The 20,846-nt window shown below is 47.9% G+C and overlaps 1 protein-coding gene across 4 annotated transcripts in view; it reads left to right on the forward strand.

Annotated features, from left to right (window-relative positions):
* Positions 1-20,846, forward strand: part of AVPR2 (arginine vasopressin receptor 2) — a 93,060-nt gene that overhangs the window by 66,128 nt on the left and 6,086 nt on the right. For all 4 annotated transcript variants that reach the window (XR_011364768.1, XR_011364769.1, XM_069985821.1 and 1 more), the window contains exon 2: positions 15,042-15,924. Coding sequence is in view for 2 of the 4 variants with exons in the window: in XM_069985821.1 (XP_069841922.1) it covers positions 15,042-15,924 (883 nt within the window). In the remaining 2 variants the exon portion in view is untranslated. The remainder of the gene's footprint in view (positions 1-15,041; positions 15,925-20,846) is intronic.

Raw genomic sequence — 20,846 nt, forward strand, 5'->3', positions numbered from 1 at the left:
TAAGTTAAAAGCTGATCAGGTTATACAGAGGACTTGTGCACCATAGAGGCAGTCCCTGCTATAGTGTCCATATGTGCAGTTCCAAGCCAGGTTTATACTATATATCTTTCCATGGTGTACATAGTTTCCTTCCTAGTTAAAGAACAAGAGAGATAAGAACTGGCCTGAGGGACGCTGTACGCTGTATCTTTAATCAATACTTGGGGGACCCAGAAGACACCCACGTGGAAATGGACAGAACGCACCGGGTGGCCGGACCCCGTACTCAAGACCGCAACCGTCCCCGGGACGTCCTGTGCCGGGTTCATTACTTTCGGCAGAAGAAGGCTCTGTTGCAGCGCGCATGGGAGTTGGGCCCCCTGGACTACCACGGCGCTGAGGTCACTCTGCTGCCAGACCTATCCCGCCGTACCCTGGCAATGAGGCGCCTCCTGCGCCCTCTCTTGGAAATGATTCGAGATGAAGGGGCCTCGTACCGGTGGGGATACCCCTTCCACCTTATCGTGCGGCGTGGAGGCACCTCTTGCATTGTACGCACCCCGGGAGACCTACCGGAAGTTTTCAAGCTCCTAGACATCCCTGCCCTGCCGATACCGGACTGGACTGCTCCCATTCTCCCCCTGCCCGCGGCCAGATCAACACCCGACCGCCGGTCGCCCTCTACCGAACATCGACGATCCCGCTCCCCTCGTCGTGAGGACCCCCGTCCGTCACCTCTTCCACAACGCCTGCCGATGGTTAGGGGAAGACCGTCGGAGGACTGTGCAGGGCGCCGCTGAGAGTCCTGTTCCCGCATACTCGGCAAATCAGGCTCGACAGCGGGAGGTCCGTGACTTCCTTCTCATCGGGACTCCGGGACACGTGAGCCGCCTCCTATGGGGGCCAGATTGGATCGCATAGTGCTTATTGTGTTGCTATGTCTTGGTAACCCTTACTCTGGGACTGCTATAGGGCCTGTTGCCCCGTGAGATATGGGGGCCTCCACACCTCGCCTATTTGCTCACCTCCTCTCATGTTGGTCCCCCACCCTGGCTCTCCTACCCTACCCTCCCCCCTCCCTCCCTCCCTCCCTCCCTCCCTGGCCTTCCCTCCCTGGCCTTCCCTCCCTGGCCTTCCCTCCCTACCTCCCTGGCCTTCCCTCCCTCCCTGGCCTTCCCTCCCTGGCCTTTCCTCGCCTTCCCTCCCTGGCCTTCCCTGGCCTTCCCTCACCTCCTCCCCCCCTCCCCTCCCCCTGTCTCCTCTCACTACTGAAGGACTTGCCTCCCCCCCCCCCCCCTTCGCTTTCCTACCCCATCCCCCCCCTCACCTGCGAGACGCTTCCCCTTCCCTTTCCCTCAAGGCTTCCCCCCTACGTGGTAATACGCAGGTTCTGGGCAATACTTTGACATACCTACCAGGTGATGCTCCTACATTGTACCTGCGGCTGCACTGTGGTTCCTTCACTATGTCTTCTATACATGTGTGTGACTCTTCAGGATTCTGCTAGTGCTTCCTAGCGCTCGCTGTAACTTGAATTATTGGTACGTCCCTGGGGGCAGCTACCCTTTTGACTCTGGGGGTCCTCTTTGCCTACAGGCGGTCTGCATTATTGTCCCCTTCTTCCCTACCCGCCTTCCCTCCCCCCCCCCTTTTTTTCTCCTTTCTCTTTTTTCCCCTTCCCCCCTCCCCCCTCCCCACCCCCTCCCACCCCCTTCCCCCCCCTGCCCCTCCCTTCCCCCCCCCCTCCCACCCCCTTCCCCCCCTACCCCTCCCTTCCCCCCCCCTCCCACCCCCTTCCCCCCCTACCCCTCCCTTCCCCCCCCCCTCCCACCCCCTCCCACCCCCTTCCCCCCCTACCCCTCCCTTCCCCTCCCCCCCCCCTACCCCTCCCTTCCCCTCCCCCCCCCCTACCCCTCCCTTCCCCTCCCCCCCCCCTTCCCCCCCCTACCCCTCCCTTCCCCCCCTCCCCCTCCCCCTTCCATCTCTTTTCTCCTCTACCCTCCTCACCTCCCTCCCATCCACGCACCTGTGCAGACACTAGGCAAAACTCCGGACGGGCTGTCGGACGTCACTATCACGCCATATTCCAGTCTGTACAATGGCTCTAACATTCTACTCTATGCAACTGTGTTGGTATTCCTGAGATCTTGCCTATGTTTGTTTTGTTTTGTTTGTTTTCTCATGTTTTATTGTAACCTGTGTCTCTGTACGCCATTGCGTGGTACTGTTTAAATTGGGTTTTTCTTTGTGGTTCTTCCTACTTAACTATGGTTTGCTTATGTTGTACCGGTTGGGCCTTTGTGATAGGTCCCCCCCCTCTCTACCCCCCTTTTGTCCTCCCTGTTCTATCCTGGCACTCTTCCCCCCTTTTTTACCCCTTGTTGGGAGTCTCTACCTCTTTCTTGGGGTCCTCCCCCGCTGGCATTACCTCTCCCTCCCTCCCTCCTGTCTCCTACCCCCCCTTTTCTTTAGGGGGTCCCCTCCCCCCCCTGGTGCACTACACCCTACCCAACTTTCCTTGGTTTATTACCTGAGGGAATATGACCCCGTAGGTCCTGTCCCCTGTTCCTCCGTGCATAATGTGCCCGGATAGCTGAATTTACTGGTCCCTGTGTGTTCAAGCCGAGACCCTTGGTCTTCTATTCCACACTCCCCCGTGTGGCCTACCCCTCACAGGCTCTAGGCAGGCTGCATTAGTGGTCTCTGCCCATCCTAGTGTTTGGGTCTTTGTTACCCGACTCCCCCTCCTCCCTCTGCCTGTCCCCTAGTGTCGGTGTCCCGGTCCCTCCCCTGGTGTGTGTGTGGGTGTGTGTGCGTGTGTGTCTGTCCCCCTCCCTGAGAGATGTCGTCCGTCCTCTGTGTTTCCCTCAATGCACAGGGGCTGAACGTTCCTGAGAAGCGTTCTTCCTTGTTGCGGCTCCTGTGGGCCAAGCGTGTCGCTGTGGCCTTCCTACAGGAGACTCATTTTCGGGCCGACAGTCCGCAAAAACTCTCAGATCGTAACTTCCCTGATGCATACTACAGTTGTTCTCCCGACTCCAAAACCAAAGGTGTTGCCATCCTGATATCCCGGTCAACCTCGTGGGAGTATATGGATCACAGGGCGGACAAGGAAGGGCGCTACCTCTTCGTGAAGGGCACAATGGCGGGTGCGTTGTGTACCTTCGGTACAGTGTACCTCCCGAACAGTGGCCAGTCAACCTTTGTGGACAAATGTCTTCTGGAGGTGGAGGACTTTCTGGAGGGCCTGTTGGTCTTTGGGGGGGACCTCAATATGGCGCTGGACCCTGCTCTGGATTCTTCATCTGGACGCTCCTCTCTCCCCTTTTCTTCTCTTCGCCGTGCCAAGCAGTCTCTTTACTCCTTCCAGCTAATGGATGCCTGGCGTATCCTACATCCTCAGGACAAAGATTTCACTTTCTTTTCTCACCCTCATAACTCTTACTCTCGTATCGACTATCTCTTTGTTTCACACTCTCATCTGGACCGGGTGGTCGCGGCCTCTATAGACCCGATCTCCTTTTCAGATCACGCTCTCATCTCTCTCTCCCTCTCCTTTCCCTTACCGCAACCTAGATCGTGGCGCTGGCGCCTTAATGAGACTTTACTGAGGGACCCGGGGGTTCTCGCCGAAGTGCGATCTGAACTAACTACTTACTTCTCTACCAACGTCACCCCTGACACGTCCCCAACAGTGACCTGGGAAGCTCACAAATGCTACATCAGGGGCACCTTCATTAAGCTCGCATCCCGGCTTAAGAAGGAACGCTCGGCAAAAATAAAATCGCTGGTTTCCCAGATCGCTGTTCTGGATAATAGTCATAAACGGACTTTGGCCCCGACTGTCGCCGCGGAGCTGGCCACACTCCGCAGCAAACTCCGGGAGCTTACCTTCTCCTACGCCAGGGCCTCGCTGGCCCGTTGCCGCCGACACTACTTTGAATTCGGCAATAAGCCGGGCAAGACCCTGGCTCGGGCACTCCGAGTCCAAAGGTCTCGCTCCTTTATACCTTTTATATCCTCTCCGGCGGGCTCTAAACTTTCTCTAACCTCACACATAGCAGACGCTTTCCGTTCATACTATAGTGAACTGTATAACCTTTCACCCTCGATGTCCTCGTCGGATGCCTTACGCTCGGCGATCTCCGATTATCTTTCTAGCTCGGGTCTCCCTTCCCTTCCGGAGGAAAGCGTCTCCCTATTGGAGGCTCCCATCACACCCACGGAGTGGAATTGGGCTATCAAATCCTCCCCATCGGGGAAGGCCCCCGGCCCTGATGGGCTTACGCTTCCGTACTACAGAACCTTCGCCCCACTGCTCCGCGATCACTTTCTAGCGGCCTACAATTCCCTTACTGCCGACTCTCATCTCCCCCCCGACTCCCTGCGCGCCCACATTACAGTCATCCCTAAGGAGGGGAAGGATCCCTCCCTCTGTCAAAATTATCACCCTATTTCCCTCCTGAACCTTGACCTAAAACTCTTCTCCAAGATCCTCGCCGCCCGTCTCACTCCACTCCTACAACCCATCATTCATCTAGACCAAGCGGGCTTTATGCCCACTCGGGAGGCCAGGGATAATACCACTAGGGCCATCAATATCATACATTATGCTCACTCTGATCCCTCACCCACAATGCTCCTCTCCACCGACGCAGAGAAGGCCTTTGACAGGGTCGGCTGGCCATTCCTGACCGCCACCCTCCAGCACCTGGGGCTTGGCCCCCGCATGCTGGCCTGGATCGGGTCTCTCTATTCATGCCCCTCGGCTCAGGTCTCTGTCAACGGCCTTCTCTCGTCTTCTTTCCCGATACACAACGGTACCCGTCAGGGGTGCCCACTCTCCCCCCTAATTTTCATATTGACTCTTGAGCCCTTCCTACGCCATATCAGACAGAACGTAAATATCTCGGGAGTTCGCGTGGGGTCGGTCACCCATAAGGTGGCGGCCTACGCGGACGATCTGCTCTTTTTTCTCACCCGCCCTACGGTTTCTCTCCCCAACCTTCTCTCTGAGCTTACCAGATTCCAAACCCTATCCAACTATAAAATTAACCTTCAGAAATCCGAGGCGATGAACCTCTCTCTTTCACCCTCGTTGGCCTCCTCTCTTGCAGACTCCTTTCCTTTTCGCTGGTCGAGTTCCTCTCTATCCTATCTAGGGGTCCAGCTTACCCCCTCTGTCTCTGACCTGTTCAGGGTTAATTTCCCCCCTATGCTGAAAAAGATCGAAGCGGACCTATCTGGGTGGCACCGGGGCACCTTTACATGGTTTGGCCGTTGTTCCATCTTCAAGATGAACATCCTTCCAAGACTTTTGTATCTCTTCCAAGCCTTGCCAGTGACGGTGCCCCTGAGCTTCTTCAGACACCTTTCCTCCTTACTGACCAAGTTCATCTGGGCCCATAAACAACCTAGGGTAGCGAAGTCGGTCCTGTACCGGCCGAAGACGCGTGGCGGGTTGGGCCTTCCCAATATCCTTCTTTACTATGTAGCCAGTCACCTGGTTAGGGTGATAGATTGGCACCGACACTGTTCCTCAAAACAGTGGGTTGGCCTTGAGATGTCGCTCGTCCCCCTCTCCCTGTTGGCGGCTCCCTGGCTTCCTAACTCCAGTAGACTGGTCGGGTCTCACCCAACGGTCGCCCCAACTCTTAAACTTTGCCAGAAATATTTCTCCTCGGCCTCTCTAGCTCCTCACCCATCCCCTTTGTTCCCGGTCATAGGCTCTCCCTCATTTTCGGCGGGAGCCTCTGACCCGGTTTTTCGGGAATGGTTCCAAGCTGGCTCCTTCCGTGCACGCAGGTTTCTTCGGGGTCCCACTTGGGTGTCCCTCTCTGAGCTCCGCGACCTCTCTGACCCTTCTCCCTTAGGGTTTTGGAGGGCCCTTCAGTTGCACCATTTCCTCCTTTCTCTACCTGCTCCATCCTCTTTCTCTCGCACGCTTACTCAGTTAGAGACGTTATGCCTTGGCACGGGCCCTCTCAGACATTCTCTCTCTCTTCTATACGCCATGCTGGGCTCCCCCCCGGAACAGCCGCCTCCTCCATTCCTCTCTGCCTGGGAGCAGGACTTGAACGTATCATTTACGGGCCCACAATTGGACCGAATTTATACTTGTACTCATACCTCCTCCATCTCCTCCCGGGTACAGGAGGCGGGTTATAAGATTCTCTCTAGATGGTACCGGGTTCCGGTCCGCCTTCACAGAATCTTTCCCGAAGTGTCCCCCCTGTGCTGGAGAAATTGCGGCGAGGAAGGGACCCTCCTCCATACGTTTTGGAGCTGTCCCAAATTGGTCCCCTTTTGGAGAGAAGTGTGGCGTATTGCCTCGACCTTCACAGACTCTCCTTTGCCTTTCTCCCCGTCACTGTTTCTCCTGCACCTATCGGACATCCCGTTGAGAGGCTATCGCCGCTCCCTTGTCCGCCATTTGGTCAATGCTGCCAGGGCTTGTATCCCGGCCTCCTGGAGGCAACAAGCTCCACCCACCATCGCTATGTGGCTACGGAGGGTGGAAGACTTAAAATATATGGAGGACCTTACTGCCCAATTGCATGAGCGGAACTTCAGGTTCTTTCAGACCTGGTACTACTGGGAACAGTTCACGGACTCCGACGAATATAAGACCCTCATCTCTCAGTGAGGTGCCTCGCCTCCCCCCTACCCCCCTGCCTGGTTGCTTCTTCTGTTGGTGTGTATGCTGGTCGTCACTCCCCTCTCCCTTCGTGTGCCCCTCGGTGTTGTAGCTCCCCTCCCTTGCCCATACCCCCCCCCCCCCTCTCTCCAGTTGTTACTGTTTCTCATTCCTCTCTACTTCTGAGCGCCAGCTCTTTTCCCTTTCAACAAGATGTGACACCCCTCATTTTCACAGATGGCCTCCCCGGTGTGGGAGATACTTGCTAAATCCTCAGTTGGTAATGTTGGGCCATGTTGGCTCTTTGTCCATGTTATATTTGTAGTTTGTGCACCCAAAGGTGCTTTGTTCTTCCTTGAATTTGTACAGCTAATGGCATACATGTATCTTTTTGTAAAACTTTTGAAAATGAATAAAATTTAGAATTAAAAAAAAAAAAAAAAGAACTGGCCTGAGGATCTTGAGGTCTTCTTCTGCATGTAATGAAAGAAATAATGAAAGCCTCGTACCCTCCTTATGTCTCCTAGAAACACGTATGGGGAAATTGACATTTGCTATGAGATGAGTGTGGTAAATTGAAAGTTTTTGTGATGCCTTGTCCATGTAATAGTTGGCAGTTGACTTCCAATAGGCTGGTAACTTCTGGTCAAGAGTTGCAATTCATCATCAAAAAAGGTTGTTTACCAAACTCTCCCTTTTATCTTCTTATCTCATACTTGACATTGTGCTCTATAGTCTATCCTTGGTTTCCTTTTGTTGGCATACTGTACATACATATTGGGATAAGCCAAAGGTAGGAAACTAGTAGGTGGCGACTGTGACCTAAATAGAAGCCCAAGGACTTCAACAGTTCAACAATAAAGACATTATAGTCCAGTCTTAAACGTGAAGGTCATCACAACAGCATGGATCCCAAAGAAGTAAGAACCCCAGAGGTCTAAATCCATGGAAACTGTTATCACCTTGCCGCTATCCCTTACCTTATACCTTCCTCTACTGTATCCATAAACCAAGCATATATTCTATAACCCAGTGCTTTTCAAACTGTGAGGTGGGCATAACCAGTGAGATGCCTGCTTGTTATTGGTAAGGCTCAGCTGGGGAGGCAGTATTCACAAAAGTGACTATAAGCGGTTTGGTCCTAATAGTTCTGGTTGTAACAATCTCTGGTTAAGGGTGCGTTCACACGTACAGGATCTGCAGCAGATCTGCAGCAGATTTGATGGCGCAGATTCAATGCAAAGTAACTCTGGGCCATCAAATCTGCTGCGGATCTGCTGCAGATTCAAATCGGCGCCATCAAATCTGCAGCAGATCTGCTGCGGATCCTGTACGTGTAAACACAACCTTAGGCTATGTTCACACTACGTAAAAGTACGGCCGTTGTTGCCACCATACTTCATGCGGTGTGGAACATTACCTACATTTCTATGGGATCCCGGCCGGAGCGTTTACACATCGTATACGCTCCGGCCTGGGATCCCGTGCGGCCCCGCAATAACTGACATGTCAGTTTTCTGCGCCCGCAATTCAATGAATTGCGGCCGTAGGAAACCCTGTCAGTTCACACAATGAAGCGAGCGGCTCCGGTCGCTTGCTTCATTGTGTGCTGTGGGAGGTTCTGATGCAGGTGCGCGCTGATGCGCCCGCATCACAACACTGCGGACGGAAAGATCATTCGTCTGGTACTTAAGTATCGGCCGGGATGATCCAGGCAGAGACCGGCCGTTCCGCAAACCGGTCTCATACAAAGTCTGAACATAAAAAAATCACCGGCGTATGGGGACCACTTAGGACTAACTAATACTTAACTTTTAATAATTCATTAAAAATTGTAGCAAAAAGGTCCACACTAACAACAAAAAGACATACACTAATGTGCTCTATATACAGTGAGGTAACCTACAGGGCAAATGTAGACATAGGGGAGATATCCCACGTTCCCAAAGGGATGCTAATACTTAGGGACTAATGGCCCGGTGTCAAAACACCTAGGATACAATTAAAGAGTCAGGGAGAAAAGGAGAGGAGAGTAGTGGTGCGCCCTGCTCTCTGCCCTAATAACCTCTTGCCCTGCCTTTTGGGGAACCCACCTCCTTAACAGGGTGGCCCCAACCACGGTGACAGTCCCTTCCTTATTGCACGTGCCCAGTAGGAAACAAGAAGCACAGAAGACAGAAAAGAGTGAAAAAACGGTGTATACTCAAAACCACCTTAAAAACAACCAGCAAGAAATATCATATTATATACACAGTACCTATTATATATAAGCTGTGCTTGTTCCTACACAGCGCCTATATCAAAAGCTGTGTTCGTTCCGACGCGTTTCAGCCATCCCAATTGTGGATGGATTCATCAGGGAACACATATAGCACTCCAAAAGGATGTGCTTAAACCAATTCCTGCTGTGAGGGATATCCTTTCATCATAACAAATACATGGACCTCTTAGGAATGGTACAACACAATATAGTGGTAAATGATTCGTACTCAATATGGTGACAGCAATTAAGGAGATAACAAAGGAGAACAAAAGAATAACCCCAAATAAATAAACGGATGAATATAGCAAATAGTTGTACTTAGCTATACAGATGGACTGAAGTTGTGCTGCCTGCGAAGGTCCATGTTCACCCCACGATGAGAGGGTGACACTGAATCAGAGGCAGGCCAGGCTTATATACCAGTGATAGTGGTATTACTTCCGGGTAAAGGCTAGTGTGTTGGTGCGGTCATGTGACCTAGATGTGGTCACATGACTAGGTTGATGCGGTCAGGTGACCCATATATACCAGTGATAGTGGTATTACTTCCGGGTAAAGGCTAGTGTGTTGGTGCGGTCATGTGACCTAGATGTGGTCACATGACTAGGTTGATGCGGTCACGTGACCCAGATGCGGTCACGTGACTCCGCTACAGTCCTGACTAAATGTTAAATAGCCTCTGCTTGTATAGAGGGCGCACAAGCGCCACTTACCAGCCTACAGAAGCTTCCATAGGACGCCGAAAGTGTCAGAGATGCCACTGATGATGTGTATGAGGATATTTACCAATGCAAATACCTCATAGTATATATAAGGGCAAAGGCAAGTTATGTTAATAGCCCACAACTTACAGAAAAAAAAAAAAAAAAAAAAAAAAAAATAATATATATAAAAAAAAAAAATATATATAGTAACTAAAGTATAACTAGTAATTCATGATGAATGAAATATAAAGAGAAAACAGTCATAGCCCAACATACACCATTCACCCACATATAGAATAATGTGATGGGTAGCGAGAACATATGGTATAAATACAATTATATGGGGTTACATTCCTGGGCTGATAAAGCCACTAAAGATACATAATATGATGTCAATAACCAAAAAACAGTCACCAAGAGCACACAATAAGGGCATTTTTAACCAATGAATGATGAAAACACAAGTGCTTCATTGAGGCCCCTTGGACTCACAGTCCCAAGTCTGTAAATCCACTGGGCCTCCTTTTGGAGAAGGCGTTTATCCAGATCACCCCCCCTGGGTGAGGGTCGTAGTACCTCAATCACCTGGAACTTGACCGTCCATGGGTCAACTCGGTGGACCAATCGCATGTGTTTAGCAAGAGGTTTATCTCGACTGTGGGAGATGTCTCCCATATGTTCTAGTATACGTCTGCGTAGTTCCCGCTTCGTTTTGCCGACATACTGAAGGGGGCAAGGGCAGCTTGCCAAGTATATGACCCCAGAGGTCTTGCAATTAGCGAACTCTCGATTCGTGTAATGCTTCCCATCTGCCCCATGGAAAGAACGAACCTGCAGAATATACTTACAGGCCTTACAGGCCCCACATTTATAGGTACCCTCCATTCGGGCCTGTCTCAGCCACATGTGCGTAGATGGAGGGGAATAGTGACTATGCACCAAACGATCGCCTAAATTTCTACCCCGTCTGTAGGTGACAGCCGGTCTGTCATCCACTAGTTGGGAGACCACAGGGTCAGATTTAAGGATTGGCCAAAAGCGATTGAGTATGTCCCTGATCTCGGTCGCTGATGAGTCATAGGTCCCTATGATTCTCGTTTTAGACAGTCCCTCTGTTGGTGTGTCCCTAGGTACCAGTAACGTCCGTCTATCTCGTTGCTTGGCCTCCTTGTAGGCCGTTTTGAGTACATGGTTAGGGTAACCACGATCGCGGAAACGCTTATACAGCGTATCTGCTTCTTGTTCAAACGCAATTGGGGAGGAACAGTTACGCCGAGCCCTGAGGTATTGCCCCTTCGGGATACCTCGGCGAAGTGGTTGTGGGTGATAGCTGTCCCACCGTAACAGGCAATTACCGGCCGTGGGTTTTCGATAGATGGCCGTATTAAGCCTACCATCAGCCCCTCTCTTAAGGGTAACATCCAGGAAACACAATTCTTGTTCCTGGATTTCATAAGTAAACCTCATCCCAATGTCATTGGTATTGAGGCACTGCATGAAATCCACGAACTCGCTGCGCGTGCCTGACCAGATTACTGCCACGTCGTCAATATACCTAGCCCATAATTGTATATGCTGCTGGTATTCCAATAAGTGATCACCAAAGACCATAGCTTCCTCCCACCAGCCCAGGAACAAATTTGCGTAAGTAGGCGCCACAGGGGCGCCCATTGCAGTGCCCCTGAGCTGGTGGAAGATATGGGAAGCAAAAAGGAAATAGTTCTTGGTTAGAACAAATTCCAAGAGTTGTAAAATAAATAAGTTATGTGGTCTATCATGGGTACTCCTGCTACTTAGGAAATGACCCACCGCTTTCAGTCCTAGATCATGATGAATGGAGCTGTAAAGGGCCTCTACATCTATGGAGCAGAGCAGATGGTGTTGTTCTAGGATAACATCCTGAGTGCGCAGCAACAAGTCAGTGGTATCACGCAGGTAAGATGGTAAAGAGAGAACAAACGGCCTGAGAATTTTATCCAGGTATATCCCTACATTCTGGGTTAGATTGTCAACACCTGAGACAATGGGGCGGCACTTTAAGGGTGTCAGTCCCTTGTGGACCTTAGGAAGTCCATAGAAGGTTGCCACCTGTGGGGAGATCGGGTACATAAAATTAAACTCATTCTGATCGATGAGTTTATTGTTTTTAGCTTGGTCCAAGATATTCTTGAGCTCCTTTTGAAATACTGGGGTAGGATCAGACCGTAACAATGTGTAGTTAGACCTATCCTTGAGGACCTGTTGGCACATAGTGACATAATCATTGTGGTCCATGATCACCAAATTGCACCCTTACTGGTACCTAGGGACACACCAACAGAGGGACTGTCTAAAACGAGAATCATAGGGACCTATGACTCATCAGCGACCGAGATCAGGGACATACTCAATCGCTTTTGGCCAATCCTTAAATCTGACCCTGTGGTCTCCCAACTAGTGGATGACAGACCGGCTGTCACCTACAGACGGGGTAGAAATTTAGGCGATCGTTTGGTGCATAGTCACTATTCCCCTCCATCTACGCACATGTGGCTGAGACAGGCCCGAATGGAGGGTACCTATAAATGTGGGGCCTGTAAGGCCTGTAAGTATATTCTGCAGGTTCGTTCTTTCCATGGGGCAGATGGGAAGCATTACACGAATCGAGAGTTCGCTAATTGCAAGACCTCTGGGGTCATATACTTGGCAAGCTGCCCTTGCCCCCTTCAGTATGTCGGCAAAACGAAGCGGGAACTACGCAGACGTATACTAGAACATATGGGAGACATCTCCCACAGTCGAGATAAACCTCTTGCTAAACACATGCGATTGGTCCACCGAGTTGACCCATGGACGGTCAAGTTCCAGGTGATTGAGGTACTACGACCCTCACCCAGGGGGGGTGATCTGGATAAACGCCTTCTCCAAAAGGAGGCCCAGTGGATTTACAGACTTGGGACTGTGAGTCCAAGGGGCCTCAATGAAGCACTTGTGTTTTCATCATTCATTGGTTAAAAATGCCCTTATTGTGTGCTCTTGGTGACTGTTTTTTGGTTATTGACATCATATTATGTATCTTTAGTGGCTTTATCAGCCCAGGAATGTAACCCCATATAATTGTATTTATACCATATGTTCTCGCTACCCATCACATTATTCTATATGTGGGTGAATGGTGTATGTTGGGCTATGACTGTTTTCTCTTTATATTTCATTCATCATGAATTACTAGTTATACTTTAGTTACTATATATTTTTTTTTTATATATATATTATTATTTTTTTATTTTTTTTTTTTTTTTTTTTTTTTTTTTTTTTTTTTTTCTGTAAGTTGTGGGCTATTAACATAACTTGCCTTTGCCCTTATATATACTATGAGGTATTTGCATTGGTAAATATCCTCATACACATCATCAGTGGCATCTCTGACACTTTCGGCGTCCTATGGAAGCTTCTGTAGGCTGGTAAGTGGCGCTTGTGCGCCCTCTATACAAGCAGAGGCTATTTAACATTTAGTCAGGACTGTAGCGGAGTCACGTGACCGCATCTGGGTCACGTGACCGCATCAACCTAGTCATGTGACCACATCTAGGTCACATGACCGCACCAACACACTAGCCTTTACCCGGAAGTAATACCACTATCACTGGTATATATGGGTCACCTGACCGCATCAACCTAGTCATGTGACCACATCTAGGTCACATGACCGCACCAACACACTAGCCTTTACCCGGAAGTAATACCACTATCACTGGTATATAAGCCTGGCCTGCCTCTGATTCAGTGTCACCCTCTCATCGTGGGGTTAACATGGACCTTCGCAGGCAGCACAACTTCAGTCCATCTGTATAGCTAAGTACAACTATTTGCTATATTCATCCGTTTATTTATTTGGGGTTATTCTTTTGTTCTCCTTTGTTATCTCCTTAATTGCTGTCACCATATTGAGTACGAATCATTTACCACTATATTGTGTTGTACCATTCCTAAGAGGTCCATGTATTTGTTATGATGAAAGGATATCCCTCACAGCAGGAATTGGTTTAAGCACATCCTTTTGGAGTGCTATATGTGTTCCCTGATGAATCCATCCACAATTGGGATGGCTGAAACGCGTCGGAACGAACACAGCTTTTGATATAGGCGCTGTGTAGGAACAAGCACAGCTTATATATAATAGGTACTGTGTATATAATATGATATTTCTTGCTGGTTGTTTTTAAGGTGGTTTTGAGTATACACCGTTTTTTCACTCTTTTCTGTCTTCTGTGCTTCTTGTTTCCTACTGGGCACGTGCAATAAGGAAGGGACTGTCACCGTGGTTGGGGCCACCCTGTTAAGGAGGTGGGTTCCCCAAAAGGCAGGGCAAGAGGTTATTAGGGCAGAGAGCAGGGCGCACCACTACTCTCCTCTCCTTTTCTCCCTGACTCTTTAATTGTATCCTAGGTGTTTTGACACCGGGCCATTAGTCCCTAAGTATTAGCATCCCTTTGGGAACGTGGGATATCTCCCCTATGTCTACATTTGCCCTGTAGGTTACCTCACTGTATATAGAGCACATTAGTGTATGTCTTTTTGTTGTTAGTGTGGACCTTTTTGCTACAATTTTTAATGAATTATTAAAAGTTAAGTATTAGTTAGTCCTAAGTGGTCCCCATACGCCGGTGATTTTTCTAGTTTGTCTTGACCACTGGACCTTACGCTACTATGGTGTAACGGCACCTGTATTTCCGTTATTTGGATTTTAAAGTCTGAACATAGCCTTAAGAACATCATTGATTTATATTGTACTTATTTTAATGTTTCATAGAGTTTATGAGCCAAATGAAGGGTAGAATAAGCAATAAATTTTATTTTTGCATGGACTTCAAACACAGATGGTGAGGCCCCAGCATCCGCTTGGTCATGCTGGTGAGGCCCAGGCATTACTTTGCTCTGTTAGGTGAGGCTCCAGAAAAAAAGGTTTTCCCCTCAATCCCCATAGGGAACAGAGGCTGTGCCAAACATAAGATGCATTGAAGGGTGTATAATTTATAATTCGTGGTGTATGTACTGGCAGCATTATCTGTGTAAGTTTTTGTGTAGTGTGTGCATAAGTCACAAAAAAATCACACAGGGAATGATAAATGTGCACAAATCCACGCAAGTGCCCTGAATAAGACTGCTCGGAGCTGGTGTAGATTTGCACAAACATGTGTCCAAAAAGTAAGAAGTTTGACATGATGAAAGAAACTTGGCTATGAGACTGGCCATAAATAAAATATTTCATGTGGCTGCGCACACTTTTAACTTGGATGACGGACCAGAGTAATGTAAAAATATTTTTTCACACAAAAACTTATGACTACACTGTTGATAACCCCCCCCCCCCCATGTCTTTATAGGTAATAAAACATTCTCAAGCATATACATGTGTGAATTTTTCTTATTGATGTGCCTTACATTGACTATAGTTGTTTGTATTGTTTCCCTGTAGATGTCTGTGACTCACAGCCCTGTTGCAAGTTTAAGTACCAACGTCACTGGCGAAGATGTGGACAAAAAAAACCCTTATGTGGCACAATGGAACATTGCTCTTCTCACCATTGTTTTCGGATTTGCCGCCTTTGGAAACTGCCTGGTCCTGTTCACTCTTTTGCGAAGACGGAAACACAACGCTCTTATGCACACCTTCATGATTCACCTATGCTTGGCGGACTTAGTGGTGGCCTTTTTCCAAGTTTTACCTCAACTTATCTGGGATATCACTGACCGCTTTCAAGGTCCAGATTTCCTTTGTAGGTCTGTCAGGTACCTCCAAGTTGTAGGAATGTTTGCCTCTTCTTATATGATCGTGGCCATGACTTTTGACAGACATCAAGCGATTTGTCGACCAATGATGACTTTTAAAAAAGGCTCTGCCCGGTGGAACATACCAGTCTGTTTGGCATGGTTGGCCTCTGCCATCCTCAGTCTTCCACAGATTTTTATATTCTCCAGAACCGAGGTTCATCCTGGTGTGCATGATTGTTGGGCACATTTTGTAGAGCCGTGGGGTCTAAAAGCCTATGTGACTTGGACAACACTAGCGGTCCTTATCCTGCCTGCACTTTTTATTACCACGTGCCAAGTGCTGATCTTCAGAGAGATCCACAATAGCTTATATTTAGGAACGGAAAGATCCCCTGGGTCAAGAAGAAAAGAAAAACTAGTGGTTGGAATGAATGGAACGGCATCAGTCTCAGACACTGGGGTGACCAAAGCCATGTCCAAGACTGTGCGGATGACTCTTGCTATTGTGCTGATCTATGTGGTATGCTGGACACCATTTTTTATTGCGCAGTTGTGGAATGTCTGGAATAAGGAATCAGGAACAAGCCGTAAGTCATTTTTTAAACTATTTTGGCTGTACGTTCTGCTGTCATAAAGCTGTATAGTCACATGAAACAAGCACACTAATTTTGTGTAGGTATCCCTGTATGCCAAAAGACCTTTGACCCACTGAGTCATGGACTCTGCAAAACCTTTTAAAGAAGACTGGTCACTACATAATTGGTTGGAAACCAGGAGGCTCACCTAAGTGCCATTGGCTTCTGGTTTCCAACGATGCATCGTAGCACCCCGTTTCCGAGATAGAGCCCCCACACTTAAAAGATTATACAGTATAGAGGGCACTGTGACCATCGGACAAGTATTGCTAAAAGCCAGGAGGCAGCGGCAGTCAGATAAGCCTCCTGGTTTCCAGCCATACATATAGTGACAAGTCCTCTTTAAGGTGTCATGAGGTATCTGGCACCAAGTTGTACTGTTGGGCCTCCATGGATCAGATTTGTTTTTCCAGGTTTGGGGTTGGGATGAGAATGCTGACTACATGTTGTGACTGGAGATAACCTTGTGTTCTTATAAAAGCTCTTCACAGTGGATAGTCTACTAGTAAACAGTCAAAGTGGTTGCAATAAGCAAACAAGTGAGGCCATAGGCAAACATTTTCTAGACACCAAAGAAGAAAATAACTCATAAAAAAGGTAATTACTACTAAGAAGGAGCAAATTACTATGGAGATGAGAAAGGAGATGATGTGGAGTGTTTTGAGGAGAAGTAGTTACTCAGCTTTTGATACCAGAACCAGGGTATACGTGACATTGAGTTTGCATGTTCTTCTCATATTTGTGTGGACTTTTTACGAGCAAGCTTGGGCTATTGGGCTTCCTATAAACTTTTTATGATTTCTATAAAATTGTCGGCTTGCAAGCTTTTCTTCAGGCTTTTGTGCAGCAGAAAATAGCATTAATGACGGATCCATGATGATGGATAGGTAAAATAAGGTCACATTACCCATTAGAGACATTTATGGCATATTAGATGTGCCACTACAAATGTTGACTTGGTGGAAGTGAGTGTGTATGATGGGGGGGGGCAGGAGTGAGTTGTCCTGTCCCCAGTTCCTGCAATGGATTATCCTGTGAGGCTCCATTCTTCACTTTTCCTTAATCTCTATAGGACCACAGAAGCCACCAAGTGTCTTCCATAGACATTAATGAAGAGTGACCATGCACATTTGACATCTCAGTCTGGAACTGGAAACTAGGGATGGTCCGAACAGAGTTCGGTTCGGGTTCATACGAACCCGAACTCTCGGTAATGATTCCCGCTGTCTGCCCGCTCCGTGCAGCGGGCGGATCCAGCGGGAGGACCACCTGGAAAACTGGGATACAGCCATAGCCATAGGCAGACAGCGGGAATCTGATGCCGAGCGTTCGGGTTCATACGAACCCGAACCTCGGAGGGTTCGGACCATCCCTACTGGCAACCAAGCACCTTCTTTCTTAGAATTGCTGTGTATACAACATGTCAGAAATGTCTCTGGTTGGATAGCTCCATGAGAAACAGAATTCCTATGGAACAGTGGGAGAGACAGATCTCTCTATGTATAGTTATATTATTGGGAATGAAAGTCAACTGATGCAGGTGTATTTATGTGTCTATAGGGTCAAACAAGATTAGTCTTGCCCTGGGTATTTATTTGCAACTATAATATTACATCAAGTGGTTAATATTGTGCAATATACAGTCTTGAAGTAAACTTCAAGCCAGACAAGAAGGTTGTTGAACTTTGAACTTGGGGCCAAATAGAGGCTTGTCCTTTTTAAGGTGACAACCACTTTTATCTAAAAATCTTCCTTCAGCAATGAAAGTGTGCCCTTTTAAATCAGAGCTGTTCCCAACCATGCCGTGGCTCACAGAGAGATTAAAATTCCACACCCATGAATGTTTTCACTACAGCCTGAACCTTAAAACCCCAATAAACATGTACGTCCTTCTCCAAACACTCTGCAGGTGTTCCTATTGGATTTGGCTTCAGATGTGCTCAAACAATAGCCTAGAGTAACAAGTCTTCTCTCCGCTAACTCCTACAAACTCTGAGATAAAATCATGGAATCACCAGAGTTGGAGGATATTCCTCGAGCCTTTTTCTCTATAGCAAATACACAAATTAAAGATATGATACCAAATGATGTTTAATAGCTGAACATTCTGGTTTCATGACACCCTGATCCCTGGAAGAAATGGAAAGGAAATTATTTTAATTAATGCCATATTTCTTTCCAGATCCAGTAGAGGAGAATCTTACAGAATCACTCAATGCTGGGGAAAAGATTATGGAATCATCTTGAAATTTCAATTTTTTTAAACAAATACCAGCACAAGCACATTCACATGGTATACATTGATCTACTCCTTCTTAGTAAAATTTACAAAACTAACATGTTGATCAAGTTCTAAGTCCACTTGCCACCTTGCGTCCACCTTTTCATGCTGTGTGGCAGCTATTACCACTCCACCCCTCAAGCATGGCCCCAATGGTGTGTTTTCACAAAGAGATTTATCTGACAGATTTTTGAAGCCAAAGCCAGGAACAGATTATAAATAGAGAACAGGACATAAAGGAAAGATTGAGATTTCTCCTCTTCCCAAATCCACTCCTGGCTTTGGCTTCAAAAAGATAAATTTCAGATAAATTTGTCAGGTTAAACACACCACTAGTAAATAGTTGGGAAAAGATCACTATGTGCTAGTCCCAACCAGCAGACTGTATGTAATCTCCTGCTAGTTAAAGGGAATCTGTCAGCTGGAATTCACGCTCTGAACTGCTGACACAGTAAGATAGCTGTTAGGTCATGGAGACACGATACCTTGATATATCTGTCTGTGCTTCCAGAATATAGGGAAAAAAAAATCTCCAGCGCAAATGGCTTTCCCAAGCTCAGAAAGTGCAGCAAGCTGGAACACTTCCTCACTACCCCTCACATCCCTGTCAGCTTGAAGCTAAGCCCTGATCAGTTCCCCGCTGCTCTTGCTCCCTCTTCCAAGATAAGACATTGGGGCAGGACCTTACTGCTTAACCAGCTTCAGCGATGTCCTCACTCAGGCTCAATGGGCAAGTCCTGTATTTCATCTTCTAAGCAGGAGCAAGAGGTGAACAGTGGGGGAATCAGAAACAGGAGCAACAGGGAACCAAGGTAGGTAAGTGTAATCTTTTTTTTTTTTTTACTCTGTCCCCAATTGGGCTGATTTGGTTCTCTGGAGCAAGGTATAAAGCTCCTGAGCAGCTTGTGGCATATATTGGCCACGACTACAGCAGAAGCTTTATACCAGAGAATATGAAGCTTTAATCCGGCAGACAGAGACGGGCAGGTAGTCATCTGGGCGGCTCCCCACTTGTGTGTAGTCACCACTCTCTGCCTGTCATCGCGCTCGGTGGGGATGATTGACAGGGAGAGAGGCCTGTAACGGACCTCTCTGCCTGTCACTCAACCCCCCTGGGAGCAGTGACTAGACATGGGTGGGGAGCCGGCGAGATGACTACCTGCCCGTCTCTGCCTGCTGCGTGCCGGCGGATTAAACTTCATTTTCTCCTGTATAAAGCTGCTGCCAAAGCCGTGGCCCGTACATGCTGCAAGCTGCACCTGAGCTTTATACCGTGCACCAGGGAACCAAATCAGCCCAATTGGGTTGATTGATTCCCTTTAATGGTGCGTTTACACAGAGAGATTTATCTGACAGATTTTGGAAGCCAAAGCCAGGAACAGACTATAAACAGGGAACAGGTCATAAAGGAAAGATTGAGCTTTCTCCTCTTTCCAAATCCATTCCTGGCTTTGGCTTCCAAAATCTGTCAAATAAATCTCTCTGTGTAAACGCACCCTAAGTCGCTGACAATTCAACACTCAAGCTCTCACTGATTGAAAATTCATGGTGAAATTTAAGCAAAAGTGCTCCAGCCTACAAAGCCGATCTGTCATCCCTGCAGGAGAAAGTTGGAACCGACTTGATTCTCATGGTTCCATGGTTATTTTTTTCTCTACTTGATCTGAAAAAGTAGTTTTCCTTTCATGTGTTTGATGGATGTTTTATCAAGCCGGAATATCAGCTAGCCATCACTGTTTTGTGGCATATCTGCAATCTGTGGATTTATTACAAGCGGACTTCATAGTGACGTTATAAACTCACTGGGTCCCTGGGCATGTCAGGAACACTTGCTCTGGGATGTTTGCTGAGGGGCTGATTCCATCTATTATTGTGTGGGGTTGTGAGAAGATTTTTCCTGGCAGGGCATTGCCAGAGGATGCTGTCAAATTTATGAGATGTGACAGAGAGAAAGCAGGAATGTGATAACATGTTCTGGGACAGGGCATCCTTCCAGCAGGGAGAGCCGCCGGGGGCTTTGCACCCACTTTGATAAGCATATTTGGTAGAATCTACAGTAAACTATCATTGTGCTTCACATGGAAAAAAATTCCAGCAAACTTTCAAGAGACTGTATCACAGTGGGAGAACTGAATGTATTAAAGACACGCGCCTCTCTCTTATTTGGGAGCTTCTGCTGTTTCTTACTGTTCTTAATTTTGAGACTTGGATCTTATCTTTAACCCCCTGATGTATGTGTATGCCCAACTTTGGCTTGCATGGCAAAATGGCGAGATATAGGACTAACAGGACAACAGAGAACCCCCCCCCCCCCCGTAATCGCGGAGGAGCGATCCCCGCATCTTTACCTGGCCAGGGTCTGCGCCGTAATAGTGCTGATCCTGGCTCGGCATTCTATTGCTTTTGGCTGCAGCAGTAGTATATCTATACTTCTAGTATGTGGGTAAAAAAAAAAGTTTTATTAATAAAAAATGCCCTCCCCTAATAAAAGTTTGAATCACCCCCCTTTCCCCATTTTGTAAATAAAAATAAATAAATAAATCTGAATTGCGGCTGCAGAAAACTAACATGTCAGTTTTTTGCGGCACTGCAT

The sequence above is a fragment of the Dendropsophus ebraccatus genome, chromosome 10 (genome assembly GCF_027789765.1).
Source record: "Dendropsophus ebraccatus isolate aDenEbr1 chromosome 10, aDenEbr1.pat, whole genome shotgun sequence".
NCBI classification, from domain to species: domain Eukaryota; kingdom Metazoa; phylum Chordata; class Amphibia; order Anura; family Hylidae; genus Dendropsophus; species Dendropsophus ebraccatus.